General features: G+C 35.5%; 1 protein-coding gene across 1 annotated transcript in view; it reads right to left on the reverse strand.

Annotated features, from left to right (window-relative positions):
- Positions 1-364: 364 nt before the first annotated feature.
- Positions 365-22,777, reverse strand: part of TBC1D15 (TBC1 domain family member 15) — a 35,761-nt gene continuing 13,348 nt past the window's right edge. The window contains exons 5-17 of the mRNA XM_042017751.1: positions 21,763-21,973; positions 17,630-17,729; positions 16,359-16,556; positions 14,760-14,888; positions 13,080-13,183; positions 12,719-12,813; positions 11,199-11,315; positions 8,596-8,696; positions 7,797-7,896; positions 7,345-7,442; positions 3,126-3,242; positions 2,399-2,485; positions 365-1,727 (exon numbers count right to left, since the gene is read on the reverse strand). Coding sequence (XP_041873685.1) covers positions 1,521-1,727; positions 2,399-2,485; positions 3,126-3,242; positions 7,345-7,442; positions 7,797-7,896; positions 8,596-8,696; positions 11,199-11,315; positions 12,719-12,813; positions 13,080-13,183; positions 14,760-14,888; positions 16,359-16,556; positions 17,630-17,729; positions 21,763-21,973 — 1,664 coding nt within the window. The 3' untranslated portion in view covers positions 365-1,520. The remainder of the gene's footprint in view (positions 1,728-2,398; positions 2,486-3,125; positions 3,243-7,344; positions 7,443-7,796; positions 7,897-8,595; positions 8,697-11,198; positions 11,316-12,718; positions 12,814-13,079; positions 13,184-14,759; positions 14,889-16,358; positions 16,557-17,629; positions 17,730-21,762; positions 21,974-22,777) is intronic.

Below are 22,777 nucleotides of genomic sequence, written 5' to 3' on the forward strand. Positions count from 1 at the left end.
TGTTTGCTCACAACTGGTGAGAGAAGTTGAATTGACTCCCAAATTATTGTAACAGCTTGATTTATCTACTAAAGCCTTTTGTATTACTTGTATTTGCTTAAGATGGCACGAATAACATTTGTAAAAGTAAACTGCTCCACAAGAAAAGAAAGCTCTGCCATATCCCACACTTCAACTACCTAGAGAGGAAAGGCGTGTTCCACTCTCTAGTAACAAGCAGCTACTCCCACAGCTTTTCACTACCCACAAAATACGACATATCCATGGACTAACCACTAGCTCTTCCCTCTATCTCATGTTCTTACATTAACAACCAGACAACTAGGTTTTTTTCTCTAAATATGATTTAATTAAAAACACTAAATCAGCTTTGACTTTTATTTTATATATGTACAATAGTTACCAAATAATGAATACACTTAATCAGTTATGTTAAATTTCACATAGAGTCAAAGGACATCAGTATGGCATGGAATAAACTCACTGCCTTTTGCAGATACAAAAAAAAAATGCAATAATGTTAATGTGACTACTGTTTTGGTGTGTGGTTTGTTGGTTGGCTTTTTCATAACCTGCTTATTAATTATCCAAATAATGTTGCCATAAAAAGAGTGTAAGTAGTTAATTGATCAGTTAATATATTAGCAAATATGAACATTAGTAAAGTTTGCAAGGTAAAATTACATCAAGTGTAGGACTGAACGTATTCACATGAAAGTTACCTTCAGTTAGAAAAGTTTTGAAAAAGAGCCCAGGTTGGGACTGTGCATTAATTTGGTCAAACTGATTCATATGAATGAACAGTCAAGTTTATTCAGATATTGAAAATATGACTATTCTTTTTAGTATTCACAAACATTTGTGTATATAGTGTGTGCATGTGTGTAAATATATATATGTATATATAAAGTGAAGATATGTTAATGTAAAAATATACTGTTCATCCACTCCCAATTACACAAAATTCAGTATTTGGACATTAAACTGTGCAAGTATGAATGTCCATTTCAAATCTACATTCAACCAGCAACAAATACTTAGAAGTATTTTTGTAAACATTTGAGATAGGGAAAATCCATTTACAAAAGAATCCTCCTTTAGCACATCAGCATCACTTCAGCTTGAAAATTTTGTACAGCAGCTTCAGCTGGCATATTGTGAATCTGCTCAAATCAAAGAGCTCACACTGTCTTAGATCAATATGTGTGAGCTCAGCAAATGCAGAAATTTCAAATTCATTCTTAATCACCATCCACTTCCAGTTTACCAGCAAAAAGAAAATGCACTTGGCTACAAAAATATTAAGGAATGTTATTGAAAACAAAAGGCTATTTTGGTAGAAGAAACTACAAAAATAGTTAAGTTGAGTCATGTTGTAAAGCTTTAATGCAAAAGCATTACAGTACAGATTTTCTTTACAACCTTAAAGCTTAATCAACACCAAATTTAAATATCCATCTTTCAAGTGCTTGAACAAAACGTGCTCAGTAAAAGTCTTTCTCCAACGTGACCAAGTGTAATTACGCAGGTGTCAGGCTCTGTGTCTCAGCCACCTGCTGAGCGCCGTCCCTCGTCCCATTGGCGGCAATTACAGGTGTTGAGATACTCTGATATAGTGATGTCGGACAGCTCAACTCAGCTCCACTTTCATCCTCTCCAGTATCTGAATCCGGTGTTACCGAACTGTTCTCCATCCCCAGAATCTCACTAACTGTTTGAGGCAATTCCTAGAAAGGAGACGGCAGAGAAAATATTAAAAATCACTGTAATTAAATGCAAAAACTTAACAACAAAGTCCCCTCTCTCCATCCTGCATTCCCAGTACTCATTCATCTGAGCAATCATTCACCTGAATTTAGCTGTACTGAAAGCATCTCTCTCAGCAATACTTACATTACAGTTACCATTTTCTGTAGCTGCTTTTCAAAAAGACAGCAAAGGGAACACACTCAGGAATCAATTCCTGATTAACAATATAATCTTCATTACAAAAATAAAAGTTTAATCAACTATTACACTTCATGCTATTGAAATTACTTTTATTGAGCGACCCACTAGTTTTTCCCTAATAAGTCTGGCATGCCTTCAATGCAATGCACCTTTCAACTAGTTTTTCTCAAGCACACTGAACATCAAATTTCTTGGAGTGAGGTTACCTAGTGAGACTTGAGATATTACAACTAAAAAGCACCATGCAGCTTTCCCCCAGTGAAGAGTATTACTCTATAAAATCAATCACACTTGCTCACAGACTTTTCAAACATAGGCACTGCATAGCTACACAACATGCTTTGCTGTACCCAGGCATTTAGTAACTTCACAAGTCATACATGAACGCTTACAGCTAACTACATACTTTTACTGTCTATAAACATTCACAGTAGATAGGTATCTTTACCTTGCAATTCATCATCTGCATAGAAATTGCTTCTGCTTTGCAGAGTATAACTTCCACATCAATTTTCATAGACAGTTCATTGATATGCTAAAAATAGATTCACAAAGCATAGTGAGGTAAGTGATAACTATGTTTTACCCAAAATATACTAATACTGTACTGCACTGTTAAGTATCACCTTATTAGCCTGCCCCTTAAGCTATGAAATGCTAGACATAGTCTATTAGCTTTGAGAAATGGCTACTCAAAGACACAGTATGAAACAGGTGGCTTTCACCAGCATCCAAGGTCTGCAAGAGGAATCCATGGTACCTCTAAATGTGACAAACTATCTGGCCCTCCTACATACTTCCCCCAGCAGCTCACATTTTCAGAGATGATAAATTAAATCATAGAAGGAAAAGCTAAGTTAGTATTAAATATAATAAGCAGTAGTCTGAGGGGAGAACCATTTTCGATCTATTAATGGTCTTACCACTAAACACAGACATCCAATAAAGCGTTTTGAAAGCCTGCAGGATAGACATTCAGTTGACATTTAACCCTTCAGAGGATAGTATGCACCTTTTCCTCCCCCATCATAAACCATAACCATATTGCATTAACTCCAAAAAGTTAACTAATATTTTAATTTAATACGCAAAAGACAGCCCCATATTAGCCTCTAGGAAGACGATTAACTCTACTGCAGCCAAAACCAGCACAATCACGCATAAGAATTTGGTACCTTTAGTATTTCGTTAAAGCCATAGTGCTTGTCCATTATTTGCTGTTTTTCAGATTCTAGGATAGCACAACAAAGGAGAAGATGAAAATTCTGACAAGGCAATTCTGTCCACATGACCTGTTAAAATACAAAAAACCCCACACTTGAAATACTTACACTTTTCCTCTGAAAAGAAAGTAGTTCTTAGAAAATAAGTCCTCCAGCCAAATCACTTAACTAACAATAAGCTATTCTTGAAAGCAACTGAATATTTGTACAATTATTTGGAATTTTACTTTTGCCCCTTTAGTGAAAACTGCAAGTCTGAGTCACCAAATGTTTATCTGGTTCTTAAGACATTTTCCACTATAATGCTACTAAGCTGCTTGAGCTTGTGGTCTTGTGAATGTGTGCTCTGCCTCAGCTCGTGTGAAACACAAATAACTGAAGCTAACAAATTATTTGTGTCGCTTAGGGTATCTGCATTTAGTGTGAATTGGCAGAAGCATTTCATGCTCAGCAATACCTTCAAAAGGTTCTAATGGTTAAAAATAAGGCGCTAAAGTTGTTCCCAATACTGCCACCATGAGAACCCAAAGACATGTACATGCAGGTACTGGGGTGGGTGGGTATTCCTTTTTGACTGAAGACACATTGGCTTTTGGTCCCATGGAGGACACAATTAATCATTCTTGAGTTCACTGGGACTGAAATGTGCAACCTCAGTACTAATACCCTATTTTAGTACATTCGGGAAACCCTTTAAAAAAAAAAAGTATTTGAAAACAACATGTGTGGTGGGCAGAAAGCTGGAGAACAATTTTGTCAACAAAACCAGAAAGAAGCACTGCTTGCACAAATTGCCCTGACAGATAAAGGGATTTAAGACAATGGATTTACTCTCAAAAAAGGCAGGTAAGAAACCAGACTCCTGAAAGTTCATTACTTCATTAGCAAAAAACTTTTTTCATCATTATTGACGGAATAGAACCTTAAAGCTGAGCAAGAGCTTATACTTGAACTTTCATCACTAGCACATGTAACCTGTAAACAGAATTGCATAAATCCCAAAGATATCCAAACCAAGTTCACCCAAAATAAGGTGCAATTAATCTTGAATGTTTCAATTAAGATTCAGTTCAGAAATTAAATTTCACATCTTTTTCAGATAACCAATATTCCGTTAGAGCATTCTTTCACTCCAGGAAAATGACTGGAATGCAAACAGGCTGGAAAAAAACAGCTGCATGAAAATGCCTATAATCTACCAAACACAGTCTGTCTACACACTACTATGTTTTTCTACCCCTACTTCATAAGAAGGACATATTGACAGTTGTGCATTGATTTGGTTCAACATCAAGTTGCTGCAAAAAAAATCCATACATTTTGCTACCATTTTTTTTTTTCGCAGTCTGGAGTGGAGCGTGCACTTAACGTTATATATGTAAATGCGTTAACAGCAGCATCCCAATATGCTGGAAGGATGGAAGAAAAGCAATGTTTAAATTATAAGTATAAAAGTAAAAATATAAAAAATATAAAAATAAGGAGCAGTAACTTTTTTTCTTATTTCTCTCTGATAAAGCTACACAAGTAAGGACGCATTTGTTCTAGCGCTACCTCAGCAGCCATGAATATTCATTACCAATGTATGTAAAGTAACTTATTCCCAAGTCATTCTGGCTTTATGCTATGTGAGTGGTACTAGCGCTAGTGTGAGTTAGTTGTTATTTTGTTACAGAATTTTTATTCTGGGTTTCTTCTAAACAACCCACTGTGCAAACAAAAGATTAAGAACTGGCTGGAATTACCAAGTGATATTGCCTGTCTCTCCAGTGTCAAGGAGGGATTGAACTACTCTCAACTTTGGAACAGCTATCAGTAGGCTATCTGGGCTGAGTTTGAGAGGCACTGCTAAAATGTGCTGTAAGTAAACCCATCTGCTGACAGAGCAGTTTAACCCACACACAAAAGGCATTGCATGTAACATTGCAAATAACTGCACTCACATAACGTTTCTCAGCTTATCCACACAAGGTGGAATGTCACCTCTCTATCATGTACAACTCTGTCACAGAGCAATGAAACAACCACTTACATTTTCTACCACGATCTGATTATGGCTCTTGCTCAGGAACTGCAAAGGCTTGGAGTTAGCAGTTCTCATCATCTGGAGTAGAGGCTACTTCCCACCACCAAAGTGAATGGAGATGGGAGAAACCAGACTAGTGAAGAATCTTTCTCATTCCTTTTTTTGTGATAGAACACTGGAAATCATGAAGCCAGTGGGAACAGGGTAAAAGCGTCTGATACTAACTTAGTGTTTCATACAAGTCAGAGGACAGAAATGGAGATTCACAAGAACACCCTGAAATTAACAGATGAGACAAAAAAAGCCCCATAAATCCTGGAACCTGGGACTGGAATCTCAGATGGTACCTCTCCTTCATCCCATTCTACGCTCTGCAAGTGCCTATGTCATAGGGTAATACTGCCTTCAAATGGATTCCCTCAATTCATGTGCTATTACAAAACAGCACGTGAGGTTTGCTCAGCCAAATACCCAAAAAAGCAGTTAATTCCTCTATAAATGGAAATGGCCTCCTGTGCCTATAGCTTGCCTTTGTAAATCCCACTTACTTCACTGATACCAGTGGAGCTACATGGCTATGCACAGGAAAAAAAAAACCACTGTAAGCTGGACTGATCAAGGACACTGGCCTTTGCATAAACACATCAACATAATGCCTTAATTACTTTGTTTTAAAAAGGAAAACAAGATATTCCCTTTCTCATTCCATATCTCCTAGCAAAGAAATTGAATACTTGTAGTAAACATACGTTATGATATGCTATAAGGAACCTACAAGACTATCATATATCAACAGGTTTCCACTGTCTTCCTAAGAGAGGAAAAAAAAAAATTGAGAGAGAAATATAGTGTGTTTTTTTTCTGTATGCACACATATATACACATTAAAGCAGAGGTGATAAAAACATGCTAGCCTGGGACTATAAACTATTAAAAAAATATTGTTGTCGTCAACTTAAAAAGAAAAATTAGTCTTTAAAAAAATACCAAGAAGACAACATAATACTGGGGGAAAGAGTGCATGTCCCCTCCCAAATCATTGTCATTTTTACCCTGGAATAGGAGAATTCTTCTGGTTTTGTACATATTGGTTTCCTTATTTATGAATGTTATCCATAAAATTTTTTGTCCTCTGGCTGAAATACTACCACAATACTCTATGATAGTAAATTCCACTAACTGATGATAAAAAAGCTAAAATATATTTACTTTACAGTTTTAAATACTGGTCCTCCTCTTTATGTGACTCCTTTTTCATTAGTGGAAAAAGTGAATAAAAGTATCAACATTATTTTTCATCACACCAGAAACAACATTATTTCGCATTGTAGTACAAACTTTTTGCACCCCAGCCCTGTTCTTTTCATTACCCTTTTGTTCCCCAACACATGTGATGTTATGTCCTAGAAAATACTCCCTCTGTTCATCTGAACATTTATTCTTTTCTTCTGAGTTTCAGTGAATACTGTGCCTTGTTAAATGCATCTTAGACAATAAACCGATACTGTTGACACACTTCTCAATTTTCTCAGAACAAAAAATTAAAGACAAAAATATTAGTTAATCTTAATTATTCCATCTGATCCTAAGATCACCTAAATCAAAAAAATATCTCATTAACGTGGAATTATCAGAACTTGAACATTTTGATGTTTTACATAATGTTATTTGGCATCACAAGGCCTTATCACCAAGATTAACAATCTTCTGATATCATCCTCCTCATGGTTTTAACACAAACTACCCCGACAGTGCTTCATTCCACTTAATCTATAAAGAATCACTAATACGAAGAAATTAATCAAACAAATGCTCTTTCTTCTATCATGAGCTGTTTTCCATTAGCAGTTCACTGGTACTCTCCACTTACTATTTGCACTTAGGAGTCTCAATTGAAGGCTCCTGTCCAAATCTTTTTGCGAAAGCCAATTTATCCAAACAAGCTCTAGTAAGTATTTTTTCATTAACTTCCCAAGTTGTTCTTTAGGCTAAAAAGACATAAGAAATGCTCACTTGTCCTCAGATCATTGAACTAAATTTTTTTTTTAAATTTATCAGAGCATTAAACACTTTGCAAAATGATCCATGTTTTTTGTTCTAAAGTCCAAAAACTGCTGGAGTTTGTGTGATGAAATATTTCCTTACCTCCCAGAGTCGAAGAATATCTTGAAAACTAAATTCCCTTTTAAATCTGATAAGAAGCCACCGGAAGCAAAAATAAAGGTAGCCTGAGTCTTGAGATTCTAGGAATAAGAGTGTGACATTTCAGAAGCATCAAATTTGGTTCAGACAACAGGTGAAAAAAAAAAAAAAAAAGCAAAAACCCCCACGCTTTACAGGTACATGCTCATACCACCAGTTTTTAAGACAGCAGCCCCTTTTCAGAATCAAAGATATTTGCCAGAGTATAGCATATTTTTTAAATTGGTAACAGGATGACCCTGTTTTTTCAATAAGCATGGAGCAATTATTGAAGTCTTTCAGGCATTATTAATTTACAAGTCCTGTACTCATATAATATTGGAATTATATTTAGACTGGTAAGGAACAGAATGCAGGAAGTTGTTTCAGTTACTGTGCTTGAATAATACACCTACCTAAGTAACTGCAAAATCCACTGTCTAGTAAACGAAGCAAATGACTCAGCTGAATTAGTTGTGTCTTCATACCCTGCATCTGTTCTTCAAAATTCTGATGCTGTATGGAATAAAACATTAGCACTGTCATTTTTATTAACTCAATTTTGAGATTTGCAGCTATTTTTAAAGAAGTTTTGTTATTGCAACAGTGGTTCTCACCCTTTAGATATTTAATATATGGATATTTAACTGTACTTCTATCTAATGAAATGTCTGCCTTTTAGTGAGAAGTTTAACTAAAGCAATGAACTGTATTTCTTTGCTAACATTTTTGTATGTAATAAATGATAGCTTAAATCGGCCTAAGCTCTGTACTTCCAAGCAGCATGACTGCACCCAAACAAAAAACCCAGTTTTTCTTTTACTTTCATATCAGTCACACACTCTTTTGCCACACACACAAGTCATAAAAGCTTCAGTTTGCAGGAAGACTAAATTGCATTTAACAAAAGCCAAAAGGCAGGTATAACATAAAACCATTATCATGAACAAAATCCTGCTTGAGGACTCCCGATAAATACAAATTTGTCTGCGATGGTTACTTTGGAATACTTAAGGAGCCAAATATGTCTGCATTGTACAGCAATACTATTGCAAACCCACCATAACCTCAATCAACAAAAGTGTAGTGACTCCAAATATAAAATGACTGCTTTAAAAGAATTCAAAAAACCCAATGAAATTTATAAAGTAAAATTAACCCCAAATACTATCTGTAGCTTATCTGTTTATGTGGTCTAAAAAAGTCTCATTTTACCATTTGATCCATGTATGATACAAAGCACCAAAAGGCATCTACTTCATTCTCCATAACATACAAGACAGGTGACAGCAAGTCGCTCATCCCCTGCACATAACCTTGATGGAGAAAAGGAAGAAAGGGTGGGGAAAAGCAAATAGGAATTTAAACTCAGCAGTTAAACCATAATTTTTCAAGTGTGATGAAAGACTGAATAAAACAAATGTTAGCACATACAGATACTGTAATTCTCCAATTTAACTACCAGTAAAGACAAATTTTTATTAATAGGCACCAACATCCAGCAGGTCTGATAAGATTCTGCCAATCTAAAGAGAACATAAAGCAAACACACTGTTCCAGTAGTTGTTAAAATATGTACAAATTGAGTTTGTACACAATAGATTTTTAGTAAAAATGTTCCTATTTACAACTCAGGAGCATATATTGATATTTTTAAGATTAAGTCTATACCTTGCACCATCACAAATACAAACTTGTATATAGCCTCCTTTCTATTTGTACTTGGTTACTTTCTTCTAGACATTTAACAATTTTGAATATTTTCCCACTCCCCCACCCACCCCCAAATGAAGATTTTCTTCTCAAATTAATTTAAAGAGATGTTGAGTTGCAATTCCAGAAAAACACATTGCGACAGTTCTTATGAAGAAAAGTACTCACACACTCTCAAGAAAAGATTTCATTTAACTGGAGAAGGAAATGCCCACTAAAGCGTATCATTTTTACCAACAGCTGTAAAATTTTAGTTGTATAAAAAAAGTTTTTCAAATTTTTATAGTTTTTTAATGCCTCTTCCAGCTTTCTTGTTTGCAATTAAGTCCATTTAAGTAGAGGATAATGATTTTTACAGGTAATTTTTCCCCTTCTTCCCAGCTCTTCCTATTACCACTGATGCTAGTGTCAGCTTATCTACTGCCCTATTGTTGCTGACCTCCCTAAATAAGAGAACACATTTATGTGTATATCTATCATCAGTGATTGGTTCAACATAACATTTCTCAGTTGGCTGACTTTATTTTTTAATGATGTAATTGTAACTGTGTAACTGAAAAGAGGTTTAGAGTAAATAACTGAAAATATGGAGCAGCTGCGAGAAGAAAAGTAGAATAAGTAACAGCAAACAGTAAATAATTAAAATGTTAAAAGAAAAAAGTTTTATTCCCCACATATTTAATACTACAGCTAACTAAAACTAAATGCAGAGAAAATTCTGTTCAAGACAATTTAAAAGTCTATTTATTAATAAAACCAATCTCATTAATGCAGACTTATGGAATTAATTCAGAAAAATATTCTGCTAACAGCTGTTCTGTCCCCTCCCCTATCTGGCAGTTTGTGGCATTATTCAGACCCCTCTAAAGCTGTTGTGAAAAGATTACGAGCAGCACTGTACCAAGGCAGAGAAGCCTTGGACAGTTACTATGTCAAATTTACTGTATTTCCACTATTCCTGCCTGTTTACAAAACAAAAGATTTATCCACTGCGTACATTTAAGCCATCTAAACAATGTTTTTAACAGAGTGGGTGGCGAATCTGCTTTAATTTCGCCTATAATGTCACTGTGCATTAATGAATGTTGAAATGTGAAAAGAGGAAAGAGGTGAAACAGAGCTACATATTTAAAACATCAGTTTCAGTTTTCTCTTTTTTCAAGCCAAAGATCAAGACTCTCTTTCAGAGAGAACAAAAGCCAACAAGAACTAGAGCTCTGCAGCATGTTTACTAGCGTTAAAGATTTATTCTTACTTTTTGTTTTCAAAATCTGGCATGAAGTGGCCTTTCAGAATCCCAAAACTTTTCTGATACAGAATACCCAAAGAAACTCCAAAGCATACAACAGCCAAATGTCATGCCAGGGTGGAGAGGGAACCAACTACTAGTATCTTTTCCCTCCCTCCCAAGACAATTAACAAGAAACCAAGACTTAGCCATCACACTAACACTGCGATTAAAGCAAGATGTTATATGCTGTTTCCTCTGCAACAGATGCATGTACTAAAATGTAATTTTTGACAGATTGCTAAGTGCACTTCCCAAGAACCAGCTTTTAAAATATTCACAAGAACACCATGTTTACAAACAGTTGGTTCAGCATGCTGAGCTTTAATTACAGCAGTGGCAGCTGGCTTATAATTTTTATTGATATATCAGTCTTAAAAATATATATAACACTCAAGCTCCAAAGACCCAAATCCATTTAAAACTCTGAAAAGCAAGCCTACTTCAATTCTACGAAAAAATTTAACACAAAAAAAATCTAAACCAAAAAACTTAATGAAAACCACACAAAAACCCCAAAAACAACAAAAGAACCTCACAACAGGTCTGTGGTGAAGACAAGCTACCACTTAATTCCCAATCCTACCACAACTGATGAGTTCAGATGGCTGAGATAAGCATCAAATTGAAGAGAGGAAGAAAAACAGAACAAAGTTATCTATATTATTAAATACTACAAAATATGAAATCTTGTTTAAAACATTTACAAAAAGCATTGTAATCAATACAAGTTCAATTCTATTAGTAGGACTTAACACAAGCAAAGCTGCATATCAGAAGCTAAAAAGGTTTTCACATTCAGAGGGACACAACTTACCTAAGTCGAAGTCATACATGCAATAGGTCATCAAAATATCGTGAAGTAAAATCAGTCCTGGATTATCTTCACCTTCATAGAACTTATTTGTTCGATCTGTCCTGTTTACATCTTTTTCTAAGGAAACAGTCCGGATTTAAAAACACTTTCAAAACCAGTCCTACAAAGCCAGTATCAAATTAATTCAGAATGTCTAAGCTGATGATTTCTTCCTCAAACACTGTTGCAAAGGTTTGAAGTGTTTGAGACAACTGCATAACTGAATGTCATTTCAAAATAAAGAATATTTTAAAATAAAGAAAATCCTTCCTATCTGCAATGAAAGAATTTGCTTACAAACGTATTTTAAAGTTTTCTGCCTTTTCTTTGATAATACATTTTATGGAAAAATTCCTGATTATAATTCAGCAAAAATGTTTTACACTTAAGAGGATTAAAAACAATTTTATGCAAGTTAGCTCTACAATGCCATTTATGAATACTGATGTGACGCAGCACAAGCCATAGTTGGAAATGTTCCACATGATCAGCTCAAAGACACTGTGACAGTTCATAAAAGCATGTTTATAAATACTGTTTAACAAGTTCCTGTAACTCATAGCAGATGAAAGTGCCTCTTTCATCAGGCAGTTTTGATGCCTGAAACATACCAAGCACACAGCATACTCTTTAATAAGGTGAAATTCAAGACCAATATATTTTGAAATTTTGCAAAATTTTGATAGCAGTTTGATAAAAGGAGTATTTTGTAGTTTTGGATCTATTTTACTACATAACCCTAATATTGTTACATACATTTCAAATGCTTAAAAATTAAAATAATTGTTTCCACAGAAACATTTGGCCTTTTTTTAACTCTGAATATTATTTTTCTGTTAACATTCTCTAAAAATGTAGTTTATTAATCTACCAAGACTAGACTTTGACCCTTTCAGCTTGCCTGTTGAATAACTGCCTGAAATAAGTTTAGTCTTTCTCTCAGAATAACACAGAAATCTTGGCCTATCTCCTGAAAAAACATTTAGTAATCCTAAACATTGGTGCCCAAATCTCACTACCAAAGAGAACTGAGGACACAAACTAATACCCAGCATAATTTGATGAAATTTTTAAAAGTAGGTGTAAAACTCCAGAAGTCAGACTGCACATACACAAATCCCTATAAAAAATATAAAATATGAATAGATACATTTTCACATTCTTGTTGTATGTCATTTTTTTAACATTTCCAGTAAAAACACATCATGACATAACACAAAATGAAGAGTCTTGTGTTGCTAAGTAAAGGAAGTTTAAAAAGCCAGACAGTTTGTAACGCTAATATATAAAGCTCTGAATTACTCTGGTTGAGAAAGTTTTAATATTAAGTATATAACCAAGTTTAGACACCTCTGAAAAGAGCAGTATGTTCATTTTCAGAGCCTCTTCATGCAGGCTCTTCAAAAGGGTACTTTTTTCAATTTCATACTAACTTGTTAAAGTGTGTGTGCAGTTAGGTAGGCTTCTAAACATGAATTTACCTATAAGACTCCGGTAATCTCTTAATCTTGAATTTCGCTTTTCCTGTTCCTCACTGACAGATTTCCACTGCAGTTTCATCCTGAAATATTCATCCCTGAAGAAGAAAGACAATTTTGAAATCAAACACCCACATTTCTTTTATTTATATAAGTATTCATTCATTCCATTTATTCTTTGAGATAAATGGAATAACAACACCCTGTTTACGTAATGTCTTGACTATAGCAATTTTTAAAAATGTCACATGTTCTTGCATTCAACAATTTTAGCAGCTGTCTTTCAAAAGGCTTTCTACATCACTATGTCAAAAAAGATGCAGCTTTTAAATTTATTTTCTAAGAACAAAGTCACTGTACTCACGTTTTCCTTTTTTGCAGATTTGCTCTCTCTTCTTTACTACTATTCCAAGGAAAATACCCCAAAAGAAATTTCCATGCCTCTTTTCTCAAAGTATGGCAGAGACCCTATGGAAAAATGGAAATGAAGCATCAACAGTAAGTATTTCCATGATGGGAGGAAACATTCATAGAGTGATACAACACTTCTCAAAGTAGCATCTTCAAGTTGATTTCTTTTTACATTGTAGCCAAGTCTCATGTCCTGACTATAGTATCACACTGTGAGGAAACAGGAGGAAAAGAGTACGGTTAAGCAGAAAACTGTAGAAGCACTGGATTCACACTTAGGTAGAAAAAAGAAACTTTAGAAAATAATTTTCTTCCTATATTTTTGCTTCACTGTTAAAAGGCATCACAGACTTTAAGAAGCAAAAACAGAGTACCTTTAAAGTGTGTGTATATAAATATAATGCTGCTTCTGGTTACAACTGTCAAACTTCTGGTCTTCCTACAAAGTGATCTTGATGACTAGTCTTCCATTTTTTTGGTTTTTTAAACAAATATTTTCATCTCACAAGACATGGCCAACCTTCAATGAATCTTTCAGTCAAAAATACTAGCATCTACTCAAGAAGTCTGCTTGTCAGAAATCTTTCCAAGTAATGCTCAACATTTTTAGATGACAAAAATGTATGGAGCTGATCATATCCTGCTCTCATCAAGAGAGTTTCTTGCAACTCCTGCAGTACAGTCATAAGAATAAGGAACTTTTGCTATGAGAGTCCCCACTTTGGGGATCTTTAGTCATAAATAAAATAGAGCACTCACTCTCCTGGCAATGGGCAGAGATGACAGGAAAAGTGGGCTACAGGAAGAAAGGCTTTGCAGTAATTCTCATGATTGTGGAAGGGTCCTTAATTGGGCACATCCGGAACACAAACACTAAGGAACAGTCACCAGAAAGGGCCTCGTTTTCGCCCTACCCCCTTTACAGTATATTACTTAGTATTACTTAGTAGGTATAGGTCTTTTAAAAACCAGTAATATCAGGGTTATCATTCTCTACTTCTGCTTGCAAACATGCATCAGCAGGTACACAATAAATGCATTAAGGCAGCTAGATTCCCACCAAAATACAGAAATACTGAAGTAACATTAGGTAGAAAAGCTACAGGACATAACTAGTTTTCAAAATTTCCATCACTGAGACTAAATTCACATTCATATTGCATAACCCCTCAGTTCAATTAAAATATCAGCAAAAGTGTTTAGCACTGCTCTGATGAGGGTCAAATCCCAGCAAACAGTTGGGCAAAACCAGAAGGTTTTGCTGGAGAAGGATAAGAAAAAACCTTTTAAGGGAAAAGAATAAACCAAATATCCTAACACTGAAACACTGGTCTTTTCCTGAAAGCCACTTTCATTTGTTTTATCACTTAAGCTTCCTTATTGTCAACTCATTTCCTTTAGCTAGCCACAAGATCTCTCTCCTTGTAGCACTTTATATAGCTGCAAGACTGCTGAGGTATTTGATTGGCATGAAACCATGCTTTATGAAGTCTCTCAATAGTGTCTGGGTCATGCTCAAAGTTCTACACGAAACATTACAAGTGTAATGAAAACAGCATAACTGCGGTTTGGGAAGGAAAATAAATGCCAGAATCAAGTCAGAGGTCTTGCTGAAATTAGAAAAAAAAGTTACCCCTTTGAATATCAATCGCTTTATGTAGTCAACATCTAAAATTCTTCCTTCAGAGTCCATATTCTTAGCCCATTCTTCAGCTGACACAGGCTCTCTTCTGCTAACTTCAGGCTGTTTCCCTAAGTCGATCTGAAACACACACAAAAGCATTATATGAATCCCAGTGAAGTGCTTCAGTAGTTGCAAACAACAGCAGAAATGGTACTAAGCTTGCCAGTTTCTTATACTCAGTGCAACTACACTTCTACATGCACATACCTCAGTCAGCAACTCTAAGGATCTAAGTTTGCATCCACATGAGCAAGTAGTGTGGGCCAACACAAGCAGATCTTTAGAGTAAGACACTTGGTGCTGAGGACCTGGCTATACATCTTAATATTTCAGATTTTGGAGGATCTAAGTGTATTTTAAATAACCTTCTCCACAAATGCCTCTGAGCTAGCTTCCCATAAACTAATGCAAACACAGACAATAAGGAGCTCCACTTCACAAACACATTCCTGATACACGAGTGCATCTTAAGAGAGAACTGAAAACCAGCTTGAGTTCAGAGATGGGATTCCCTACACAGACTGAACAATGTGACTGGAAAGATCAGTTTTGGTACACAGCCTCTTAAAAAACCCCATTACTTTCAGAATTTATAACACCTATCCAAAGTTTCAGTTTGTGCTTAGTCTCTCAGTTCCCAAATTGCATGTCTAAGTATGGGAGAGTTCAGCAGACAGAAAATCCTCACTTCCTAAAAATATTTTTATGATAGCAACCCCAAACCAATTTGTGTTTCAACCCTTTAGAAGTCCAAGGCATTTGTCAGATTAAGACATATAGGTCAATGTTATTTTCCATATATAGCATTTGTTATACTTTTTCTCATTGATAAATTAACTAAGTGCTAGGCAGCAACTTCTTAGAATTACATAGCTCATGCAGCTACTGCTGCATAGATATTAACACTAGCTTGAACTTAAAAAATCCCCCATACAAAACAGTTTAATATTTTAAAAATATGTAAGCTGCTTTAAAAATAACCTCAAGCATTTAAAAATAAACCTTTTCCACCTATCTGTAAAAGACTCCAATAGGTGTCCACAGTGATTCATGATCCAGTTATAAGTTCATTCTAGATTTGGTTCAAATCGTACATAAATCGTACATAATTTATACACCCTAGACATTAATCATCCAATTAAGTATTTTGTTACTTAATTGTAAAAGTAACTGAAAAAGAAACTGAAATGTTAGGAATGATTAGCCAAGAAAGCTGGTTATTAACCTGCCTTCTCCATTTTTACTTAACATAGCTCTAATTGACCTCACTGAACATAAAATCAGTCACTTTTAAAGGCAGTGCCTCTAACATAATTATAGTCACCATTTCATTAATTACAAACTTCCTTTCAAAGGAAAACTTGCATTTGCATGCATAAAAATGACACATTCAAAAGTAACTGATGATGGTCTTAACTCCTGAGAATAAATGGTAAAATGCCACAATTGCATAAACAATATAATTCATCATGCTTCAAGTCCTACCATTCTTTTAAAGGAGTGCATAAAAACAATCAATGCATCTGTATCATTAATTTATAGACTCACTCGTGTAATGACTTCAAATCCTGGTTCTTCCTGCTGATTTATCTTCAGCCCTGGAATGGTATCATTGAGAAAGTCTGCCATTTCTGATGGTGGTCGCCTTTGATTTGATGGATCACTTGAACGTAAACTACCAACAATATAGTTTGTGACTTTGGAAAATTTTCCCATTGTTACTATGTATGGATCCTTCTTCCATTTCTGTTATAACAAGGAAAACAAGCAAAACACAAACATTTATGTTTATAATATATTTGTAATATATATATATTTGTAACTCTTTTACTCAAAGCAAAGCATCAAGAAAAGTACTGTAGATCTCAAAATTATTTAAGTTTCATGTATTGGTAGTAATACAGAACAAGCATCACATGATTAAAAAACATATATTAAGCATGAAGATAATACTGCTAATTGATCTGAAAGATTGGATACCAGCGGTCTCAGTAAGTACTGACCTAAGTATAGAAGTGGACCAGATCCACTGTTTACTAACCAGTGATTCATAGCACAGAACAGCTACCTTATGCCCAGCTTCCCTACCCTCATAGAAAGAGAAAAAACAGTCTGAACCATCATGTACTCTGCTAGGAATTTCACACAAATCTTGATTTGACAACTAAATACAGAAACTAATGTAATTAATTCATGAAGATTTTCTTTCATTAAACAGATCAGTGGGTCAACACTCTGGCCTCGTTTAAGTCACTCAAGTTTTGCTGCTTTCACAAGTCCATAAGCTCCACCAAATGATAAGCAGTTGTAGTATTAAAAAAACCCATCATTTTAGCCAATATTGTCCTCTCTGCTGCTGTACTTCCATCATCCCTTCAAAAGTTTCAGAAAATATCAATGAAAATAATATTTAGTCAAGGAAAACTTAGAAATTATGAATAATATGTTTTAGTAACTCCTAAAATTTTTCCTTTCCCCCTTTTCTAAAACTTTCTGTACCCAAATGTATAGAATCTCAGAGAACATGAACTTGAATAGGTTTGAAATAATACCACAGAAAAGTTAAGAAATTATTACATCATAGAAAACAACTTACAATTAAATGTACTTTCTATAGTAAGCATTTGGATTAGGATACAGTCAATGCTTCAACAATGGCATTATTTTTGTCAATAATTAACAACAATATCATAAATAGAATTTTTGCTTCTACAATGGCATTAAATCATACTCAGCGAATATTCCTGTGACATGGTAGGGTGGATTTTTTTTTTTTTAATACATGTCTTCAGAATAAAAAATTCAAAGGTAATACATACTTGTAATAAGCCATATGATGGTTCATCAAAGAGATTTTCAAAAGACTGAGACAGTGACTTCTGAGTCTTCACAAGAAGAACCCGTTCATCATGTGGAGATCTGCAATAAAATTTAAAAAGGGTGTCTGGGTGCGATCAGGCTTTTCTGTAAAGTTTTCAGAACATTTACTGGTTTCTTGAAGTCGCATTTCAGACTTCGTGGAAAAAAAAAAAAATTTTATGCAAGATCATTCTTGGTCCTCGGCACAGGTTAACAAACTAATGCTACACAAAACAGGACCTTCATTTTTCAAAAGATTAGTAATTTCCGTATTAATTCTGAATTGCAATATTTCATTCCTTGAAAAATAAAGCTTTAGAAAATGTTTTGAGAAATTATTCTGGAAGATAACTCCATTTACATGTAGGTGACAAAATTAACTTCAAGTACAGTTTTCTGGTTTTGACAATGGACAAAAAAAAATGTGACACAGGAAATATAGTGAGACACAGTCAGCCTCAACACAATATAATGCTGAAACTCCTTTAACGTAACAGAGGAAGTGAAAAGAGCCTATGGCACTCATACAGTTAAGGAATTCTTTCTATCAGTTAGTAAATCTTACATTATGGCACCCTGTAAAACATTATATTAAGGAATACAAACTGCTTTTCAATGTATGAAAGCACATCAACAAATTCCTAACCAGTAATACTACAGCAGATCCTGTCAGAATAATTCTAAGGTTCATACTGATAGGAGCTTAAAAGACACCAGAGCCACTGTACTGTAAAACAGAACCATCTCAGTACAGCCCTGCAAATGTATTTCTGTGTAGACTCCAAAAGCTTAACAAACACAAACCTGATTTGGCCTGACTCACTGTATTTGTACACTCCTGCTCAATACAACATTTGCTCCTCAACAGGGTTCCATAGGCAGATGAAAATAGTGACAACAAAGGCAGCAAACCCACGCTGCTCCTAGTAATGAATCTGTTCTTCTGCTCTCATACCTACTTCCCCCTGCAACATCCATTTTGTCCCCTTCTTCAGCACAGGCACTCCATTACTTCCTTAAGCAGCTGCTGAATCACCAATTTACTGTTCAGCAGGTGACAGAACAAAGAACAGCTCAGAAAGTGGGCTGACATTCAAGCCTTGGAGTTTGTAGCCAAGCAGGAGAAGGCCAAGCACTTTGCCATCTGACCCTAATCCACTGCGCACAGATTTACACTCACAAAATACCTCTCTAATGCTCTCGCACAAAGTTTAAATCCACTATTTCAAGTCTTTGAAAGAAAAATTACTTTTCTTTTTATTAGCACCTGCATCATGTACCACATTATTGAAGTCAAAGATAAGAACTTTAATAAGCCTTATCGCTTTACCATTCCAACAGGACAGGACACTGTTAACGCTGACGGATATGAAATGCAACAAGAGATCTTATTTTGAGACAGTCAGACATCACAGTCATAGTTCTGAGGCAGCAACAGTTAATGAAGCTCAACTAGCTTTTTCTAAAAAGCAGCACAGGGGCAAAGGCTGAGTCATGTACTATGTTTTCCGCAACTAAAAGAACTAAAACTTTGTACCATATCTCCCTTTTAATTACACACACTTTCTGGACAGTCAGGCGGGCATCAACACCTGCTTATTTAATGTTTATTTATTCATTGAATTTGTGAGCTATACACTTTCTTAAACTTCCTCATAGTCCTGCGACTTAGCGTCATCTGTGCACATGGTATTTTTTCAATATTAGACTGGTGCAACTAAACTAGAAGGCACATAATCGTTAGGGCAACAAATTACCACTATTTTGTACAAGTTTAGCTGCTTCATGCTGATTTCAGCAATGACGTGGTATTTTATAGAGAATGGTGTTAGAGAAGGGGAAAATCTTTTTAGGTAATAGGAACATAAGGAAATACCAATAACATAAAGATAATTTACAGAGAAGCTAAAATTTCTGCCTTAATATTAATATCCCATGTTTTAAAAAATAGAAGTTGGGATAAAAAGTAATTACACTGCCAAATATTTCCTTGTGTCATCCAGACATCTGAGTAAACATACATTATATACTAAGATGAGCTTAGATACATTATATACTAAAGAATGAATAACCATTAGGAAACAACAGAAACATGCAGACTGACTCTGTCATTTCCATAACTTGGATGGCCCATTTATTCTTTTTTCTTTCCTTAACAAAAATAAACATCATAATTCATGACTAGATGACAGAAAAGAATTTGGTGACAGAAGAGACCTTAACTGAACAAGAAAACTAAAACTGGAAGTTCCTGCTCTGGTCTTAAAGTCATCCAAACTTAATTTTCACAGCTGCCATTGCTTTTTGCTTTAAAGTTCCTGAAGTTATCTGCTCTTGCATTCATTAATGCTTACAGCTGTTCAAGGTGGCAATACCAAGCAGCACAGCACATCCTGCAAACTTGAACATCACCTCAAGTTTTGCTTTTGTCTTATCCCAGCAATTAGTTAGAAAATTTGAAATACATTGCTGCAGTACACAGGCAACCGATCACACAGATGTGGTATAAAGCTTTCTGCGACTCATCCTGTAACACAAGTCTTTTTCCCGTGTTTGCTACATCAGTTGCTCCCAAAAACTGCCCCAGCTTACCAGCAGCTAGTCAGAAGGTATCCACAAATAAGTAAACACAGCAGAATGCTCAAAAAGGAACAGTTGCCTTAGAGAAAAAGGGAGGGAGGTAGGGGGATGGCAGGACAACAATGTTTCCCTATGCCTGCAGAGGCTGGGAAATTATGAAACTAAATGAAAAGAAGTTTAAGGAAGGACTCTCTGGAAACCTAGAGAAAAAAACCCTCAGGATTTAAGATGAAGTTGTCATACAGGATTTTCTAATCTACAGTTGTACAGAGAATATTCCTATTTACAAGTTCATCTTGTCCTCCTAATAGCCTCTCCTTTGGTCTTCCTGACTTTTCCCCTTACAAAGCTCACATAAAATGCTACAGCCAGTACCATTCCACCAACTGGACACACTGACCCTGCTACCTTCTCCAAGCTGCTGAAAACTGGTTATCACAAACCCCAACATCACGTCTTGAAACTGTCAAAGCCTTTCACAAGTCAGTTCAATAAATATACACCACTCATGTCCTACTGGCTCGTTCTCCAGCCAAGTATTCCTCAGTATTGCTCAGCATCAGCCTGCCCTACTTGTTGAAAGCATCTCTGACCTCAGTGATGCTACCAATGTGAGAAGAGCCCTCTGTAAGGATTCCTACAGCCATTTCACTATCCACCTTCAAATCTGTCATCAGACTACTATGTTGTGACAACAGCAAAACACTTTTGAAAATAGAATACATGTTACACAGCAAATAATCATATCACATCTCATTTCTTTCTTCATATTCTATCTAATGTTATTTACCTATTGTCTTCTTAAATTATACTTATGCCTACATGATGAGAGCAGAAAATTTTATTTTATTCTGCACTTATGCCATGCTGATCAAAAAGGCTTTAATCTTAGTAAAAAACCTGGATGTAACACAATATAAATACACAACAACCCCGAAGTATTTAATAGTATGGTAGGGTCTTAACTATATTTACACTCAGAAAGGTGGTTTGTGCAGTAAAGATCAAGAGCGAAACACTGACCAGGCAAGAAATTACAGGGGAACAGAACTGTGGAGGAAAACATTTATATACCAATTGATTTAGTTGACAGTACTGTAAGTTACCTTGCACATTCATGCAAATATTCATAGATATTTTGCACGAAGGAGGCAATCTTAAGTTTTAACACAAATTATCCCATTTTATAGAAGTAGTTCATGAAGGAGTTAACTTTTACACTGCGCGTTCACAAGAAGCTTCTGCACTCACTAGAGGGAGCAACTGAGGCATTTGGAGCTAATAATACTTCAGATTCTAAAATACTTCATAAACCAATCCAACAATTTCAAAACTTCAGCTTACGTTCCAAATGCATACATGAAATCACAGTTTCAGTCACCTTGAAAACTGATTCTACTAATAAAAAAAGGAAGAGAAAAACAACCAGGAAGTATTAATCTGAAATTCATTATGTGATTTAAGTAAACCAATCATCTGTATTTTACAGAACTAAGAGTTGTCTGATACTTACTCATTCAGTACAACGTGCTTTTCAAGACATTTAATCAATGGTTTGCTATCTCCATGATGAAAGTGAAGAGCTGGAAGCTTCACATCATCCTTCAGACAGAACACCAAATAAGACCATCCCATGCCTTCTTTGTTTTGTTTGATTGATTTCAGATCTGTCAAACTGAACAGGAACGACCACTTGCTTTCACCGTTTGAATGAGTTGTAGCATCTTAAAAACAAAATCACCACATGATTTCAGTTTGACTTTCAGTGTTAGCAATTATAAACGCATTATATCTGTCACTGTTCCTAAAAAACAAACTCAAAACACCAGCATTGGCTCTAATAATAAAATACGCAGTGAAACTGCTATTTATGGATTTCTCTTTGAGCCTCCTTGTCTTCTCCTGACTTGTAGAACAAGAAACAAGTCCATCAGACTGCTCCCCTAAAGCTGTACCTACAGTTTATAGGAAAAGGTTTTTCACCCAGAGGATGGCTGGACACTGCAACGGGCTCCCAGGGAAGTGGTCATGGCATTAAGCTTAACAAGAGTTCAAGCATTTGGACAACACTCTCAGGTATATGGTGTGATTCTTGGGGTTGTCCTGTGCAGGGCCAGGAGATGGACTTTGATGATCCCTGTGGGTCAGCTGCAACACAAGATAACTCAAGATCCTACAACAGAAGTGATCTAGCAGTTAAATGTACAACTGCTGTATCAAATTCCAGCAGCAAGCTAAATCCAACCTGCACCTCCACCAGATAGTGCTACTTACTCCAACTAAACGTGATATGCACTACAATCCTGTAACCTATATACTGCCCACAGTTATGAGCATGTGCTGTGTAAGGCTGCTACCAAAGTAAGGGCAAAGGAATTGGAAACCTCCCCCTCACCCCTTCCTCCTGCACTGTGCAAGTTTGTATACATGCTGTGCAAGACTGTATATATTCAAGGAGAAGGGATTAAAGTGTACTTTACCAGAGGACACAAAATTGCCAGCATGTCTAGAAGGAATTTGGGACACCC

This window comes from Corvus kubaryi, unplaced genomic scaffold, assembly GCF_017639235.1.
Source record: "Corvus kubaryi isolate FWS band 111438036 unplaced genomic scaffold, C.kubaryi_AGA036_p1.0 137, whole genome shotgun sequence".
Lineage (NCBI taxonomy): Eukaryota > Metazoa > Chordata > Aves > Passeriformes > Corvidae > Corvus > Corvus kubaryi.